This window comes from Apium graveolens, chromosome 3 (genome assembly GCF_009905375.1).
Source record: "Apium graveolens cultivar Ventura chromosome 3, ASM990537v1, whole genome shotgun sequence".
NCBI lineage: Eukaryota > Viridiplantae > Streptophyta > Magnoliopsida > Apiales > Apiaceae > Apium > Apium graveolens.
In genome coordinates this window covers 9,192,341-9,210,190 of record NC_133649.1, presented here as the reverse complement: position 1 = coordinate 9,210,190, position 17,850 = coordinate 9,192,341, and the positions used below count along the sequence as shown (strand labels likewise).

General features: G+C 28.7%; 1 protein-coding gene across 12 annotated transcripts; it reads left to right on the top strand.

Annotated features, from left to right (window-relative positions):
- The first annotated feature begins 111 nt into the window (after positions 1-111).
- On the top strand, positions 112-17,463 carry LOC141711615 (exocyst complex component SEC6-like). Of its 12 annotated transcripts, none has more exons than XR_012571418.1 (11): positions 112-175; positions 961-1,101; positions 1,329-1,367; positions 1,505-1,836; positions 2,166-2,254; positions 2,357-2,436; positions 3,683-3,775; positions 4,679-4,705; positions 4,953-5,067; positions 5,214-5,346; positions 5,445-5,701. XR_012571418.1 is itself a non-coding variant. In XM_074514191.1 (9 exons), exons 4-8 carry the CDS (start codon positions 2,177-2,179, stop codon positions 5,047-5,049), a joined length of 375 nt encoding a protein of 124 aa, XP_074370292.1. In that variant the 5' UTR covers positions 832-1,101; positions 1,329-1,367; positions 1,505-1,836; positions 2,166-2,176; the 3' UTR covers positions 5,050-5,067; positions 5,214-5,701. The 12 variants fall into 12 exon arrangements, 1 of the variants encoding a protein (XP_074370292.1); XR_012571421.1 differs by lacking the exon at positions 112-175 and adding an exon at positions 17,354-17,463 and having other exon boundaries at positions 832-1,101; positions 5,445-5,489; XR_012571422.1 differs by lacking the exon at positions 112-175 and having other exon boundaries at positions 832-1,101; positions 1,512-1,600; positions 1,746-1,836.
- Positions 17,464-17,850: the final 387 nt, after the last annotated feature.

The following is a 17,850-nucleotide window of genomic DNA, read 5'->3' as shown; positions in this document are numbered from 1 at the left end:
TTCCGCTTGACCAATTAAATTCGGGCGTTAATAATTTTACCCCTTCAAAAATAAAATTAAATTAATAGTACCTCGAGTTAAAACGGGCACAAATACATGTCTGAAGCTGCATGACGCGGTTCTTCTCTAAATCTCCGGCGACTCTTCCGCTAAGATCTCTCTACACATATCGGTTGTAAGTAACCCTATTTATTCTCTAATTCACCACTTAATTGTCCAAATATTCATCACAATTTTTTCATTTTTCATTTAATAAAAAATCAACTAAACACTCAACATTGTTCTGAATATCAAAGTCGTCACTAAACTGAAGGTCATATATCGGTTTAATCATCAAACTTAACGGGGTATCATTTGTATCACTAAAGTTATAATAAATATCAAACAGATACCTCAAAATATGTGCTCGAGAATTAAAATTTATTTTATGGAGTTCTAAACATTTTTTTTAAATCTTATTACAACCAAATGAAAAGTTATGAATTCATAGTATTTTAGATGATTTTTTGAGATTTTTAAAAATTTATCTACTAATTATTTTTATTTAAATAAAGCAAAAGACTACAATATTAAAAATAAATAGTAGATAAATTTTAAAAGATCTTATTATATTGTAGAAAATACTAGAATTCATACATTTTCATTTGGTTGTAATATGATTCAAGAAAAATATATAGAAATCCATAAAATAAATTTTAATTTTCGAGCACATATTTTGAGATATATATATGATATTTATTATGATTTTAGTGATTGATATGATATCCCGTTAATTTTGATGATTAAGTGACCACCTTTATATTTAACCCCTAATATATATACTTACACATATACACACACACAATTATAATCAAACATGAGCAACAGTCATTTTTTGCCCTAATTTACTGCAATTGTGTTGAATTGTGAGTAGAAATTGCTTACGAAGTTGTTGTATGTATAATTTGTGATTGTTTGTAGCTTTAAGTGAAGATGATGGTTGAAGATCTAGCTATTGAAGCTAAAGAAGCAGCAGTTCGCGAGGTTGCGAAGCTGTGGACTCTTCCCGAGCTTTTACAGTCGATTGCTTCGATTAAGGCTGATTACATTACTCGTCAGCAGGTAGCACTTGTTTGTTTTGTTGATTCACTAGTTTATGTTTGCAATAGGTTTCGATTTTTGTGTTTTTGACTGTTGCGAGGCATGTACGGTGAAAGGTTGCCGTAGAATCACAGAATTATTTATTTCAATAAATAGATATCACAATTAGTTAGTGTATTATGTGTTTTATATTAGATATGTAAATAATTTTAGTTAGGTACTGAAATATTTCTGTTATTCTGTATTAGGCAAATGATGCTCAACTGAGCACGATGGTTGCTGAACAGGTACACGTTTAAACATATCGATTTCCAAATATTGTAGTCGTAATTTAGTGTACTACGTGCATTCATGATTACTGTGTAATTTTCTATGGTATGCCTGTTTATTTTAGTTTTCTTATTAATGTAGTATTTTTTGTAAGGTTTTAGGTTACACAAGCACAAGCAGGTCTAGAATCACTTGCCTCGTCTCAAAAGACAGTAAACCAGCTGCGTGAGAATTTTATATTTATTGAGGAGTATGTACTTGAATTTTGAAGTGACGTTTTTGTGACTTTTAAATAGACTGACAGTTGGCAATCTTAGTTATGACATTGTTCCCTTCGTGTCTCTGAGCGTGTGTATTATTCGATGCTGATTAACGAGCTTTTGTTTTATTAAGAGTCTTTGTCAGTAATGCCAGACATTAATAGAAAATCATGATCAAATAAAGCTGCTCAGCAATGCCCAGAATAACTTGAACACAACGTTGAAGGTCTGATATTACCATTTTCTATTTAGAATTTTATTTAATTGTTTTATTAGAGAAACGATAAAAAAGTTGATGTGGAATTTTCAGAGTAGTTGAGATGGAGAATAATATTCTACCGCCTGAGGAAAGTGAAAACTAAAAAGCTTACTTAGCTATGTATTTATATTATTTTGTTGCCTAGGGTTTTCTAGGCATGACAAAGATTTTATTTTCATTTGTGTATCTACTTGACTACTTTACGTTTCTCTGTTACTAATAAGATTTTCTATCCACTTTTAACATATTATAAATGTCCAAGCCCAAAAGTAGTAATAATGTGTTGCTTTTTGCAGGACGTGGGGGAATGATGTCAATATCTGTTGAAGCTGCCGAGGTGCGTGATTCATTAAGTGATGACAAAGAACTTATCAGTACTTATGAGGTAGAGCTATGATATTGCATTTTATTCTCTAGGTGGCTAACTAAAGTGCTACGCTATGTCATAATGTTTTCATACCTTATTTATATGTTGGTTTGGGCTCAGAGACTTACTGCTCTTGATGGAAAGCGGAGGTTTGCATTAGCTGCAGCATCATCTCACAAAGAAGAGGTTGGAAAGCTAAGGTCAGGATATTCTAGTGCCCCTTGCTTCAAATGTATTGTAAAGTTCATTATAAGCTGCTGGTTCCTCTAAGATCTTGACAACGATTTCTTGTAACTGTGCATTTATCTTCTGCTTCACTGTTTATTAAGTTCAGAACAGTGTTATTAAACACGAGATGCGCACTGAAGCGCAAAGGGCTCCTGGAGCATAAGCGCAACGCGCAATGCGAGAAGCGCACTTTTTGAAAAAAAAATGCAACAGTGTGAAAAAAATGTAAAACAATAAATTAACTTGTAATCAGCAAATTATATTGTCATAAAATATGTTAATATTAGCCAGATTCAACTTTAAGGCAAAAACATGATATCTTTGTAATAAAATAAATAAAGAGAATCAACTAAAAGTCCCATAAACTAGTCTTGTACTTCTTAATAGTAGATAAACTGACAAAAACTAAAAATCATCATTAACATAAACTACAAATCATCATCATCAGGCTCTTTATCTTCTTGAAGATTTTCAATCCAACACAGAAGATGTTTACCAAAAAGGAGATATTACAGCACAGATCTTGTTCAATCGCTCGTGTGTGTGTTTGTTTTCTATGTCTGTATCGTTTGTATGATGTGTGTCGGTCTCTTTTAGGGTTTTTAATGACCTTTTTCCTTAAAAAAGACCCGGTGAAAGGCCCAGTCAACAAAATTTAAAAAGCGCGCTTTTTTGCGCTTCTTGCATCTCGTTTAAGCACACAAAGCGATCCAATAAGCGCGCTTCAGTAAACTTGCATCGCATAGTTGAATCGAGGCGCTTCAGCCTTGCATCGCATCGCTTCTCGCATATGCGAGCCCTTATGTGCCCTTTTAACAACACTAGTTCAGAATACGTTCATTCACCTAGCAGTCTGAATAGTAAAAGAGAAAATTTATTTTTATTATTTGATGCCTACTGTGCACTTTGAAGGTTGTAATAGTAATACCTATTAGCCATACATCGCAATAGTCTAGTGCTGATTTTTTGTTGGAGTATCTTGGTCCGGACGAGACTACGAAGTGTTATAGTGTGCCTAATAGCATGCGAAAACCTCTCTAATACGGAACCCAAAAACTGTAAACTTTATAAATGCAGTTTATAGGATGACTGCCATAATGGCAAACTTTCATAGTCATAGATTTGTTATTTTGATGATATTGTGGCAATTTATCTTATGCTTGCAATTTTATACCTGCAGTTTTCTGATTGTGATTTTTATATTTTCTTTGTCTGCAGAGAGTATTTTGAAGATGTAGATCGCACGTGGGAAACATTTGACAAGAAATTGTGGGGACATATATACGACTTCTTTAAACTTGCTAAAGAAAGGTATCGCATTGTTAGTTTGGTTTATATCTTTTAGCTATAGGCTTTGTTGAATTTGTTAATTTTTGTGTATCATAGAAGGAAATCCATTTACAATGGCTAAGGGGCATACCAGAGAGCTGAATGAATTTACAGTATATGCCTCAAGTAGAAAGAGTAATGTAAAATAAAAAGAGACAAGATTCAACTGTCTAGGAATGCCAAAATAAACAGATTTTGAGACAACTAGCAAAATTTTAATAATTCCGGACATGTTTGAAGATCTAAATAGTTATGCACAGTCTCTGCTTTATTAGGTTGGGCAAAGTGTAGCAAGAACTTCAGGTGAAAGCTGTTCCTTGGTTCAGTAAAAGTAACATGCTTAAAATTATTAGGTATCTTAATTATTACAACCTGTTATAATTTTGGTCACCCACTTAAATACATAATTTATCATCATATATCCCATATTAAGTTTAAACTGAAATTTTGTTGGCAAATTCGCATCATGTTTATGAATTTGATTAATTGTGAGGAAGGGTATCCTAGAATAGTTTTCTTTATCACCTAAATACATCTAGAGATTTAATGATGTTGTCTGTTTTTTGAAACAAATTAAAAGAAAGCATTTGGATCAAATTGGAGACTGTTTTAATGTTCCATTTGATAGTGTCAGACTTCTTAAAGTTACCTGGTTTAGTTACAGTGGAAGTCATCGTGTAACTAAGTTTGCAAATTAAATGCATGATATATAAATAGAACAATAAGCAGTAGATTAGTGATTGATTTTCGGTTTAGGAAGACATATTTGTTCCTTCTTATGTGGACTGACTAAAGGTGTTTAGTTGTTGATCTTAACCGGTTTTTTAACAATACTCTGTATCTGATGCACCTGACACCTCTTTTTGTGAATATCTTTTTTTGCAGTCCACAGACACTTGTTCGTGCCCTGAGGTATATGCGGCTTTTTGTTAATTGGCAGTAGTTATTCAAATTTGTCAGTTATGTAAATTGAAGACACTCTTCGAGAATAAAGAAGTTACCTTGTGCATTACTACACTCACTCAAAAGAGTCAGAAACACTGTATACCTAATTATAAAAATGTATTGTCAAACCTTGAGAAGAAACATGTGTACCTTGAGATGCCTTGCATGACTGAACACTGATGTAACAGTTGTTCTTCTCACTTTTCTATTACAGGGTGGTTGAAATGCAGGAAATCCTCAATCAACAGCTTGCTGAGGAAGCAGCCGAAGCTGTAGGAGGTGGTGCAATCAGCAATGGCATCAGTTGCTAATCCTTGTAGAACTCCCAAGTACATAACCTCCGCCATATGCTTATAACTCTTACAGATTATTACCTTGATTGAACTATCCCCTATCGTATGTATATGCCATTCTGTCCTTTTTTGAATTGAATTTAAATGTTCTAGATAGTAATGATAGTTTGTCTTAACTACAGAACTACTACAACTGTACCTTTGAAAAATTCTAGTCAGACCAAGGTGAAGGTTCAGGGAAAGGGCTACAAGGATAAGTGTTATGAGCACATACGAATGTCTGTTGAAGCACGGTTTAACACACTTTTAACTGAGGTAGGCTTTTTTACTGTTTCAACATCAGATTTTTAACTTATATAAGAGTTGTTACTGCTTAAACTAGAATTATCTGCTAACTTTTAAGTCTGTATCAGCTTGGGTCCGAAGATCTTAAAGAAGCTATAGAGGAGGCTCGATCGGTATGCAAATTAATTTAGCACCTTGATATTAATTTGTCTGGTGCACATTAGTAGTCAATATTTGTTAAAAAGTTTGTAGAATAAATAAAAGGCTAGTTAGAATCAAAAGAACAAGTGACTAAAAGTTGTCTTGCTAAATTCATCTTCACAATATTAAACATCACAAATAATACATTAGATTTTAAAGTTAAATAGGACAGGGTTAAATCAAATTTCAAATAAAAAATGTTATGAAACATTTGTAGGCCGGTGAAAAATTATCATATTGCGACTTAGAATTTCATCAGAGTAGATTCATGGCCCGTTCCATGACTTTAAAACAACAAAAATACATTTACAAACATCACGCAGGAAATCGCCAAATTAAATTAAAATCCTAAAAATTGAGCTTTTCAGAAATGTTATTCTTTGGTGATTTTGATGCCGGAATCGAGTAATACTAGATATGACAGCTTTGATTCAACTACTTGAACGTCTGATTTGGATGTTAACACCTCTAAAACTCTGATGATTCTCAAGAACCCTAACCCTAATTTAAGAAATCATTTTTGAGTTTCTGATATCAATGATTTTGATGTTATAAGCAGATAGTAATCGATGGGAACTTCAATCTGAAAGCAAGAACTTCTTATTTGTATAATGTATAAGCAGTAACACTTCAAAAATAGTTTTGGTATGTAAGAACAACTAATAATCAGAAAAGCTTTTTCTTAACCGCTCAATCCGTTAAAAAATTATAAATAATGAAATACTTTTAATAAGTTAATGGGGTTAGACATATTTGATACATGTACAAAAATTGTAAAAGTGATTTAATTGCAAATATGCAAAATAAGAGTTTTTAAATTTCAGTATCACAAGTGACATACATGACATGCATAATTTACATACACTTAGTGTATTTTACTAAAACAAATATTTTATTTAGAGAAATCCCTAATGACATGACTCTCAAATTTATTTTTCCATGTTGAGTATTTTAAACTTACATCTGAACAGTTGACTTCTTCCAAATATTATAACGCACTGTTAATCAAACGTAATAAAACTAGAAATTAATTAAAAATAAGGAATTTTTTTAAAAAAATATCCAAGTCCAATTTTGTTCTTTGTAAAAAAATTTTAATTTTTAAAAAAAATTGAAAAATACATTTTTTTTTCAAAAATATGATTTTTCAAATTATTTTTTGTAAAAATATTATTTTCCAGCAACTTGATGCAAACTCGACGGATTTCTGTAACTACATGTAATCTCGAATGAATCAAAAAAAATCTCGAATGCAACAAAAAAAACACTCGTTGATTTTGATTATATCGTATTTTTGTAAATATTTCCAAAAATAGGAAAATTACAAAATAAAATTAAAAATAGTATTTTTAGTAATTTATAAAAAAAACGACTACACAATTATTACATATTTACTTAAAAACATTACTTTTGTTACAAACTACATTGTTAAATTATACTCCCTTTTGAACCCTTCCCAGTCCCAATTCTTTATACAGGGGTTGGGTATATGGAGTACGGAGTTTAAAAACAAGTGAAAATAATGGTGAAAAGTTAAGAATAAATATAAATTAATGATGAAAAATTATAAATATGAGAAAAATGTTGAAACCGATCAATATGTAATTTATAAAGGGGTGAAAAAACAAAATAACCGCCATTTGGGGGTTTAGTATCCAAAATATTATTTGGCGGGACGGAGTGCCAAATTACCTCTTGAATACGCATATCCAACATGCGAATTTCGTTTTTTAAAAATTTATAAAGGATACGCATGTCTGACATGCGTATTCAGTTTTTTGTTTTTAGGGAATACACATGTCTGACATGCGTATTCCTTATTTTTCAAAAATTGAATACGCATAGCACACATGCGTATCCTTTACAAAAAAAACTGAAGGTTGTATACGCACTGATATAATGCATAATCCGTCGGTATTTTGGACAGTCCGTGCGTATCTGGGTATTTTGGGCAGCTGGGACTGGAAAATGGGGTATTCTGGGCATTTTTTCTTTATAAAGTAGGCATTGTTGAAGGAAATAGTGAATTTGCACACTGCGTACCTGTAGTTTCAGCTTGGTGCACTTTGTGTACCTCAGTTTTCATATCTAGCAATGTGTGTACCTCAAGTTCGTAGATTCTTGTAAGGTGTGTACTTCCGTTAGTTTGGAGATTAACACCGTTAGAAAGAGGGGCAACAATGGAATTTGGCAGCAGTTGAAAGGAGGGGCAACGGCTATTCTGTCTGTGTGTTACATGCACACAACATTGTAGCAAAGTTTTGTTTTTTCTTGTTGTCGTGTCTGAATACTGTGAATGCCGCTGGTTGTTGTCCGAACTGTTTGGACAGAAGACATTACAAGACATTACTCTCCTCCAAAGGTATATCTTTTACAAGTTCTCGAACATGTGGTAGCTCTAAATTGGTATTCTCTTCCTTTCTATGTCCATTTTGTTCAGAGAATTCTACTACCTTCCGGAGCATATCATATTCCTTTTCACTGTCTGTAAGATCACCATTTTCTTCAACTTGTTTTCTAATTATAGCTTCTTCTAGCAATTTCGACAATTCCTTGATCTTATTCACATAAGCCGATTTTTTTACTTTGAAGCTCCTTGTTCACAGAAATTATATATATATATATATATATTTAAATATATACAAAATTTGTACTTAAAAATATAAATTAAACGTTTGTATACAAGTTATGAATATTACTTTTTTGAGTAACGCGGGCATATTATTCAAAATATATTCATACTTTAAATTCATAATAATAGTTTGGTTAGAAAAAATTAGCTTATGAACATATTAATTATATTATCAAACATATTTCGAATAAAACTTTACTTATTATAAATATTTAAATTTATGTTTAAATTTTCTATTAACAATTTTAATTTAGAGTTCAGTAATATTAAATAATATTTTTTTAATATTTATATTTATAAATATAAGTGTAATGAAAAAAATATATATAAATCGTGATATAATCAAAAAAATGACTAATGAGTAATAAATATTACACTTATAAGTTATTTATGTTAAATATCTTATAACTAGCATATTCAAAATGAATTTTATGTAAAATTAATAGGTAAAATATGTTGTAAATTTATTTGTATGTTTATTAAATAAAATTATTATTTTTTCTGGAAAAATAATAATTTCATTTCAAAACTTAAAAAAATTTGATTTTTCTTACATAAATATATAAATTTATTATAAATTTTGGAGCCTCGCAACTTTAGGGGCCTTAGGGGCTTAGACCACCGCCGCCTATTAAATTTATAAAGGCAGTTCATCAGATGAATCTCCTTGCTCCCTATCAGCCTTGGCAACCTGCTGATCTTACTCGGCCTTTTGGATTAAATTGGTAAGAACTTTAATCTCATGCTTTGCATCATCAAGCATACTCTCATATTTCCCATTCAATGCTCTTAGAACCAGCTTTGAATTTTCTGCCTGGGTTTCAAGATTTTCATGTTCATCTTGACTAGACAAGAGTTTTTCTTTTGCTTCTCTACCTTCTAAAGAAACTGCATGTAATGCTGAAGCTGACCTTCCATTGCTTTCTTACTATTCTCTTCTTCTTTCCTAAAATTTTCCAACTCATTTATAATTTATTTTTCTCTTCTAGCAGCGTCTGAACACTGTCGGCATCAAGCTTTTCATTGTTCAAAGCCTGGATTTTCTCATCCTTCACAGCATCAAGCTCATTCTTTAGAGATTCAATCTCCTTTGCCATTTCAGATGCTTGTTCCTTGGCCATATAAATATTTCGCTCGAAAACCTCAACAACTTCTCAGCTTTGGTGAACAAGGAGATTCAACAGTCTGGTGATTATCACAAAATGATGGATTTTGTGAAGAACTCTGCATCATGCAACAAATCATTACTTTCTTCTAGTTGTTGCATGATTGAGTCCAAAGACTCTAATGCAGTAGAGAAGTGCCAAAGAAGAGTAGTAAAAAACTGGAAATGTCTGTGCTGCCCTTTGCATACTAACGGTGTTAACTTCAATCTAACGGAAGTACACACTTTGCAAGAATCCGGTAACTTCAGGTACACAGTTTGCTAGATATGAAATCACAGGTACACAAAGTGCACAATCGTGAAATTAGAGGTACACGGTGTGCATTTTACTCTATCAAATTATAATTTGTGAATCTCTTCTGCTCAACAACTCAAGTATCTTCCACACAATATTTGAACAAAAATAATAGTAATATATATTATTATATGGGCTATTAAATTAATACATAAATATGATTAAGAGCTCAAGATAAGAAACTGAAATATTAATATAAAAATTATTGATAAGAAAATATTTAGTATTATAATTGAAAAAAAAATATAAGAAATTTATTTTTATTAAAAATATTTATTCAAAAATATCTAACAAAATATCTCTAAAAAATTGTCACTAAACTACATTGTTGCAAAACTAATATAAGAGCAATATTATAAAATTCGGGAATCGAAAGATATCGGTTGAGGTACCGATTTAGAACTAATCGGAATTTGGGATTAATCAGAAGCACTTTATATTTTAAATTATAATTTTGATATCCTTATTTTAGTAGTAATTTATAAGTTAATATACATTTATCATATTATATAATTTATCATTATTTAAATTTAATTAAAATTCTAAATTACCGATTAAGAAAAATACATAAAGATTAATCGGATTTCAAAAATCAAATCGGTAACGTGCATTGTTGAGAATTAATCAATAAAATCGGGAATCTCTAGAATCATGGATAATAATGTATATCCAACAAAAAAAGTATAATAATGTATAATTATATCCTTATCTCTTCTATATATAATAGGAGAACAATGGGATAAATTCATGAGATTAAAAAATCTCATTAAAAAGACTAAATTACCTTTATTTGTAATATTTATATAAAAGATGTGGTTTGTGGAAATTGAACTCAAGATATTTCATTCACCTGTACAACCTCATACCACTGCATCATATTGTCACATGTACTTTTTATCATATACATAATATATAAGTATGCTAAATAATATTTTATTTAATTTTAAAGAAACTTACTTGAATTCTGCAAAAAAAAAGGATAGTTACTTAAACATTTTTACAGTTAATTTTAAAGAATTGAATTCCATGTATAAAGTTAGGCATAATACATAAATGAATTATTATCTTATTTATTAATCATTTTTTAGTTTGAAAATATATCTAATATATTTTTAACATATTTTTTATTACAAAAAGTAGTTAAAATGTACATATATAATTTTTTTAAAAATTTGAAAATAAAATCGCTTATATATAAATAATCTATACTATATTGTAGCATTTGATTCAATGCATTTTATATTATTTAAAGAAAAAATATATATTGTTCAATAATTTGAAGGAATTAACCAGTTCAACTGATATTTATAAAACTTTATTGAATTAAAAATGTTTAATTTTAGGAGAATAGTATACAATGTTATCAAGTTATTATATGAAGAAATATTAGAGTCGTAATGAAAGAAACTTAAACACGGTTTAAATAACGATATAATTACAATTTTTCCTTCGAATTATTGAAAAAAACCATGAATATCAATAATAAGTCTTAAAAATATATAATTTATTTTTATGTTACAATCATGATTGATACTCGGTTTCGTGATAAATAGATATGGATTGTTTGAGATTAAAAAATCTCATTAAAAAGACTAAATTACCTTTATTTGTAATATTTATATAAAAGATGTGGTTTGTGGAAATTGAACTCAAGATATTTCATTCACCTGTACAACCTCATACCACTGCATCATATTGTCACATGTACTTTTTATCATATACATAATATATAAGTGTGCTAAATAATATTTTATTTAATTTTAAAGAAACTTACTTGAATTCTGCAAAAAAAAAGGATAGTTACTTAAACATTTTTACAGTTAATTTTAAAGAATTGAATTCCATGTATAAAGTTAGGCATAATACATAAATGAATTATTATCTTATTTATTAATCATTTTTTAGTTTGAAAATATATCTAATATATTTTTAACATATTTTTTATTACAAAAAGTAGTTAAAATGTACATATATAATTTTTTTAAAAATTTGAAAATAAAATCGCTTATATATAAATAATCTATACTATATTGTAGCATTTGATTCAATGCATTTTATATTATTTAAAGAAAAAATATATATTGTTCAATAATTTGAAGGAATTAACCAGTTCAACTGATATTTATAAAACTTTATTGAATTAAAAATGTTTAATTTTAGGAGAATAGTATACAATGTTATCAAGTTATTATATGAAGAAATATTAGAGTCGTAATGAAAGAAACTTAAACACGGTTTAAATAACGATATAATTACAATTTTTCCTTCGAATTATTGAAAAAAACCATGAATATCAATAATAAGTCTTAAAAATATATAATTTATTTTTATGTTACAACCATGATTGATACTCGGTTTCGTGATAAATAGATATGGATTGTTTGTGAGTGATAATGTGAATACTATATATAAATTATAGCAATTTATTTGTTACATAATTTTAGTTTTTGAAATTATTTATTTAAGTAATAAATTGTTTCACTAGATATTAACAATGATTATACATTTACATAAATCGGATATTTTTCATATAAATAATTGAAACCATCATAATTTACTAATAAATGTAATATACAATAATTTACATGCTAACACACACATACATATAACTTAATCTTACTTTGTTAATAGTAGTACAAATAAAAAACTAACATTTTCCCATATATACATACGTTGAATTTCAAAAACTAATATTTTTCATTAAAATCAATTTTAATATTAACATTAATGTAAATTTTACATTACTGTATATTATGATTGCAAGTCATTCTGACTTCAGTTATGCATTTTTTATCTTTTTAAATTGAGTAAGTTAATTTTAATTTAGTAGTGAACTGAGTAATAATATAGACCAGTACATATAGTTTATTTAAATAAAATTCAAAATTTTTTGTCAACTCTACATTTAACATATATGTTAATTTTTAGTTTTTTATTTTTAAAAGCATTCTACCAATTAAATTTAATCGTTTCGTTTTAAACGTACACTGACTATCATGTTTATATCCATTTATTAGATACAAATTATATAACACAAACAATAATATATATATTTTGCTTAATGAACTATATTAAAAACGTTGTATAATTTGGTAATATCTTGTATGAAAATAATATGCATCAGTGTTCTAAAAAGCGCAAATCGGTCCTAAGCGGGGGGAGGACCTGTTGGGAACCACAGACTTATGGTGTTACTACGTTTTACGATAAATATTACGAAAAGAGGATTATCTTGTTAATGGTTGATTCCACGCTCTTCTATTGTATTCCCAAATTCCCTTGAGCGAAGTGTGGCCTCCGTCTTCTCAAGTTATCCTCTCTTCTTGCTCCTTGGTGGCTACAATATGTTTTCACACAATTCCAAGCAAGAAGATAATAAGAATATATATAGGCTACAATAGGGACCATGGATAATTAGGTTGGGCCTTCTAATTACATCTTGAGCCTAGCCCAATGTAATTAAATATTAATTCAATCCACTAAAGAATTAATATTTGCACTACCTTTCCTAATACCGTAATTTAACTAATTCGGTTCCAATATTATTTGCTTATTAAATTCCCCATGTTTAAAGTATCATATGTCCATTAATTAAATAAATTACTGATAATTTATTTAATTAATATCTTTTATCCTTGATCATCCACTCAACCTTTATTTAATTATGCCAGAATAAATTCCACCTGCAGGGTTTCACATAATTAAATCTTTTTTAGCTTTCAAGGGGACATCATTAACTCGAATATTATCAGGACATGGATTCCTTCAATAAATAATATCCATCATGTATATAATTCCATCACCCAAAATATAATGATATAATTCAAAAGAATTATTTCATATATAAATCAAAGCATGTAAATAATATACACGTGTCAATTACTATTTCCGGATTAAGAACCTAAGCATTAATAATAATATAGAATCTTAGTTCTCCTTCTTAATCAGTATTAAGGGAACAATTCTAAATTTGATCCTGTTCAATATACACAAAGTATACTAGTATTATTTATTAGTCAATATAAACTAATCTAAATAATACTACAGCCATACCAGTGGATTGTCCAACACCACCTGTGTTGTGAACCTTATTATATTATATAACCGTATTTAACAATCTAATATTCTGTATCCCATTTGATACTAGATTGTTCACAATATATAATATTAGACAACATGTAAACATTCAAATGATTCTCAAATAAACTGGCCAGAAATAAATGTACATACTTCAAATAAATATTTTCAGTATACACTAACAGGACCTTCTAGTGCTTAAGCAGTTAAGCGGATGCTTAAGCGGAATTTTAAGCGGATGCTTAAGCGAATAAATAATATTTATTTAAAATTATATATATATAATAATAATAATAATAATATGTGTAATACTAAAATAATGAAAATAAATAAAATATCAAGAATATAAACATAATCGTTTCTTAAAAGCCTATATATTTTTATTTTTTAATCAAGATCATTGTTTTATTAAAATAAATATTAATATTTAAAATAAAAAATTTGGCAAGTCAAAATCGGCTTGACCGCTTAATGACCGTTTAATCTGCTTACTAACCGCATAATCCGTTTATAAGGCCGCTTAATCTTTAAAAACGCTTAATTATTCGATTAGTATAATATCGAAGCGCTTAATGGTCCGATTTCGCTTAAACGGCCGCTTAGGCGGCCGCTTAATGCGCTTTTCAAAACACTGATATGCATTGATAAACAATCAATTTGTATTTGATATACGTTAGATATTGTACAACATTTACAAATAAAAAAACAACTAAGAGCGACTCCAACAACCTCCTTACATTTTCACTACAAATAATATAAATAAATGAGCTCCTAATTAGTTAGAAGCCAAAATCAAACAATTTCTCCAACAATTCTCCTTAAACTCACTCTCTATCTATCTTTTTACTCATTAAAGTCATTTATGTTAAATAGACGGGTAATAATAATATGATATAATCATAGTTGAGGAGGGGGTATTCACTCTTAAAAGTGAGCAAGTATTCGAAACTCCTAATGTTATAGAGGTGGACAGAGAGCTTATTGGAGATAAATTTTATCTCCATTTCTTTAAAATTTGACTTAATAGCCTATATAAGGATAGTGTTAAAGTTGCTTTAAGAACATTATTATTGAATGACGTATAAAAAACTCTAGAAAATAACCTGTGTCTCGCACGGGTTATTATGCTAGTTATATAACATGCATAAAATGGATCTTATCCAGATTTTTGATGATTATGGTCCATCTACTACCAATTTAATATGGGTCGTTAGATCTTTAAAAAAATTTGATCATAACCGTTAAATTTAAAATAAATAAATATTTCATAACCAACGATAAGTATGTATTCTAAATTAAATAGAATATCATACCCTTTCAATGATTTAAACAAAAAATAAGTAGGTTTTTAAACCGAATATAATAATAATGCAAAATTCGTAATTACTATTTTTTTTCAAATTCTGGATCATATTTGTTGAACAAAATTTATAAATCATCACTGAATTAAACATTAATTCGTGAGATTCGCATGAGATGTAAATCGTAAAAATATGATGTACAAAACTCAAGATAGAGCCGAAATCAAATCAAACGAAACTCGGTAATTTTTTTGTTTGTTTAAACTTTAATATAATTTTTTTTACTATTTTAAATTAATGAACAATTGTTATATAAAAAGAAAAATATCTGTGCATTGCATGCCGAAACATTAGAAATTTGGTAGTCGGTTAGTCGGTACCGTATTTGAGTTTATATAATACTTGGATTTATATAACATACGAGATTGTTTTTGTATTTATATTATTCATGATATTTTCTCAAAACTTATATAGAGACAATTGGCTCATCGGTGTAATGACATTGAAATACGAAAAATAATATATGTTATTCATTGTGACTAAAACAAAATTATACCATAGGTTGTGATTAGAATAAATTTAAAACAAATTAAATATAATTTGTTGAATTTAGTCGCTGTAATGGAGTTCGGTTTAAAACAAAATAATGACTCCTACTGATTTGGATAAAAATTATACTCCCAATGTCTCCTAGGTAGGATATATATTGGAGGACGGGGGCTTGGCACACATCTGAAGACTCCTTTAAAGTATACTTTCGTAAATAGTTTTTAAATCTTTTTTTGTTCCGAATAAAATTTGTTGTTTAAAGTTTAATACAAAAAATTCATAAATAAATTATGAAATCATACTTTATATTCACCTTAAAATGTATGTTGAATACTGAAAAAATACTATATACAGTTGGACGGGATGGAGGGAATATTATTGAACTCCGTTGATCGGAATAATAGCACTAGGCTAAAACAAAATAACTTAAACTATTCATCAGGCTAAAACTTATACAACCGATCCGCGGTAAAATAAAATTAAACTAAAAATAAAATTCGACCAATCTAAACAAAATAATATGTATTATTCATATGAGTTAAACAAATCTATATTTATCCGGTTTTAAACTAAATTAAAATCAAACTAAATATTATTAGTTGGATTTGATCATATAATGGGTATAAGGATAAAACAATTTAAAATAAAATTAAATGTGATTCATATACTGTGAACCGGGATAAAACCTAGTGTTTAAATTAAAAAATAATTATATCTTATAAACACACATAGAAATAACAATAATACTATATGTTTTAATTTGTAATATTTTTTTATTAAATTTAAATACCTTTTAATAAAAATATAAAATTATATTCTTATATAAATATGCATAATGGGGATTTTATCTAAATTTTTGTTAGTCACGACTCCTCTACCGATTTAATATATACATTTAGATCTTTTTTAAATATACGAGTATATATATAGTTATTATCATATCTTAATCATATAAAATATTGTGAATAAATAAATTCCGCAACCTAACAGTTGCTATTCAATTATTATTTATAAAAATATATAAATTTATTTTAAAAATATTGCATCGCACTGGTTAGTAATAAAGAGAATAAGACGTGAGGAATGAACTAGCTAAACAAGAACTTGTTAAAAACTGTTTCGTAGACAAAATTATTTATACCAATAATTTAGTTTAATCAATTTCTAAGTTTTGGAAAAAAAAATTAATTGTCAATAAGGGTTTTCCTCATAAAATGAATTAATTGTAACTAAATTTAATATTATAAGATGTTGTTTATATATTTTTTATTCAATTTAGCTTTAATTAATAAGATTTTCCCTATATTTTGTTTTTGTATAAATTATAAGATTTTTCATTTTTATATAAAAAAAGTGATAAGCCTACAATATTACTATATTATTAAGACTATTATTTTAGGAGGTAATTTCTTTACTTAATTTTCCAACCCCTTCAAATGAGATTGTTGTCTTATATTTATACCAAGTCCCAAATGGGCTTTATCTTACAAAATGGGTCTTCTTGAACTTTACATTATGTTCCACAATTATCCTAATTATAACTCCTTCGGGCCGTATTGTCTTGGTCCAACATTTGTCCCCCTCCTAGTTCAAGCAACTATCTTTAGATTTGCGCTTTATTTATTTCGAGACCTGAGAATTGAGGACATGAGCAAAATATGGTAAAAAACGCATAAAATAATGAGAAGAATAAATGTTAGTAAAAGACAATAGGAAAATAAGGACAGGGATAGTGAAATAGGAGTGGATGTTTTGTGCACGTTTTTTACTTTTACTTTTTTTTGAGACGTATAAGTATTTTGGCCTTTATTTTCTAGGGATTATTGATTGGAGAGTTTAGACTGTTCGGCTTCCTTTTCTCTCAACAAAAGCGCAGCGTCCGCCCGGAGGATTCCTAATCTATCTCAAACCATCGGTTACTGTAGCAATCACATGTTCGATAAATCCAAATCTGGCCCACCCCGTATTCCCCATTCTGCCCTTTTGAAAGACCCTAATAGGGTTAAGAATCCCCCGCAATATCTAATTGGAGGTATGAAATAAATTTTTGGTAATGGAGGATCTATTCTCTTTTCTCTTTTTTTTTCCCCAAAAAAAGCTCTTGGAGATTGTGTAATGCTTACTCTCAAACTTTTCGTTTACACAGTAGTGATAAGTTCATCCTTCCTCTTGTTGTGTTATTTTTGCTTTTGCATTTTGCTTTTCTCAATTAGTTTGTTCGGTTTCTACGCTCAATGGATCAATCTAGTTCATCTTCTATCCGTACCGTTTCGGATCGAGATCCCGGTAAGTGACCCCTCGAGGAAGGTGATCA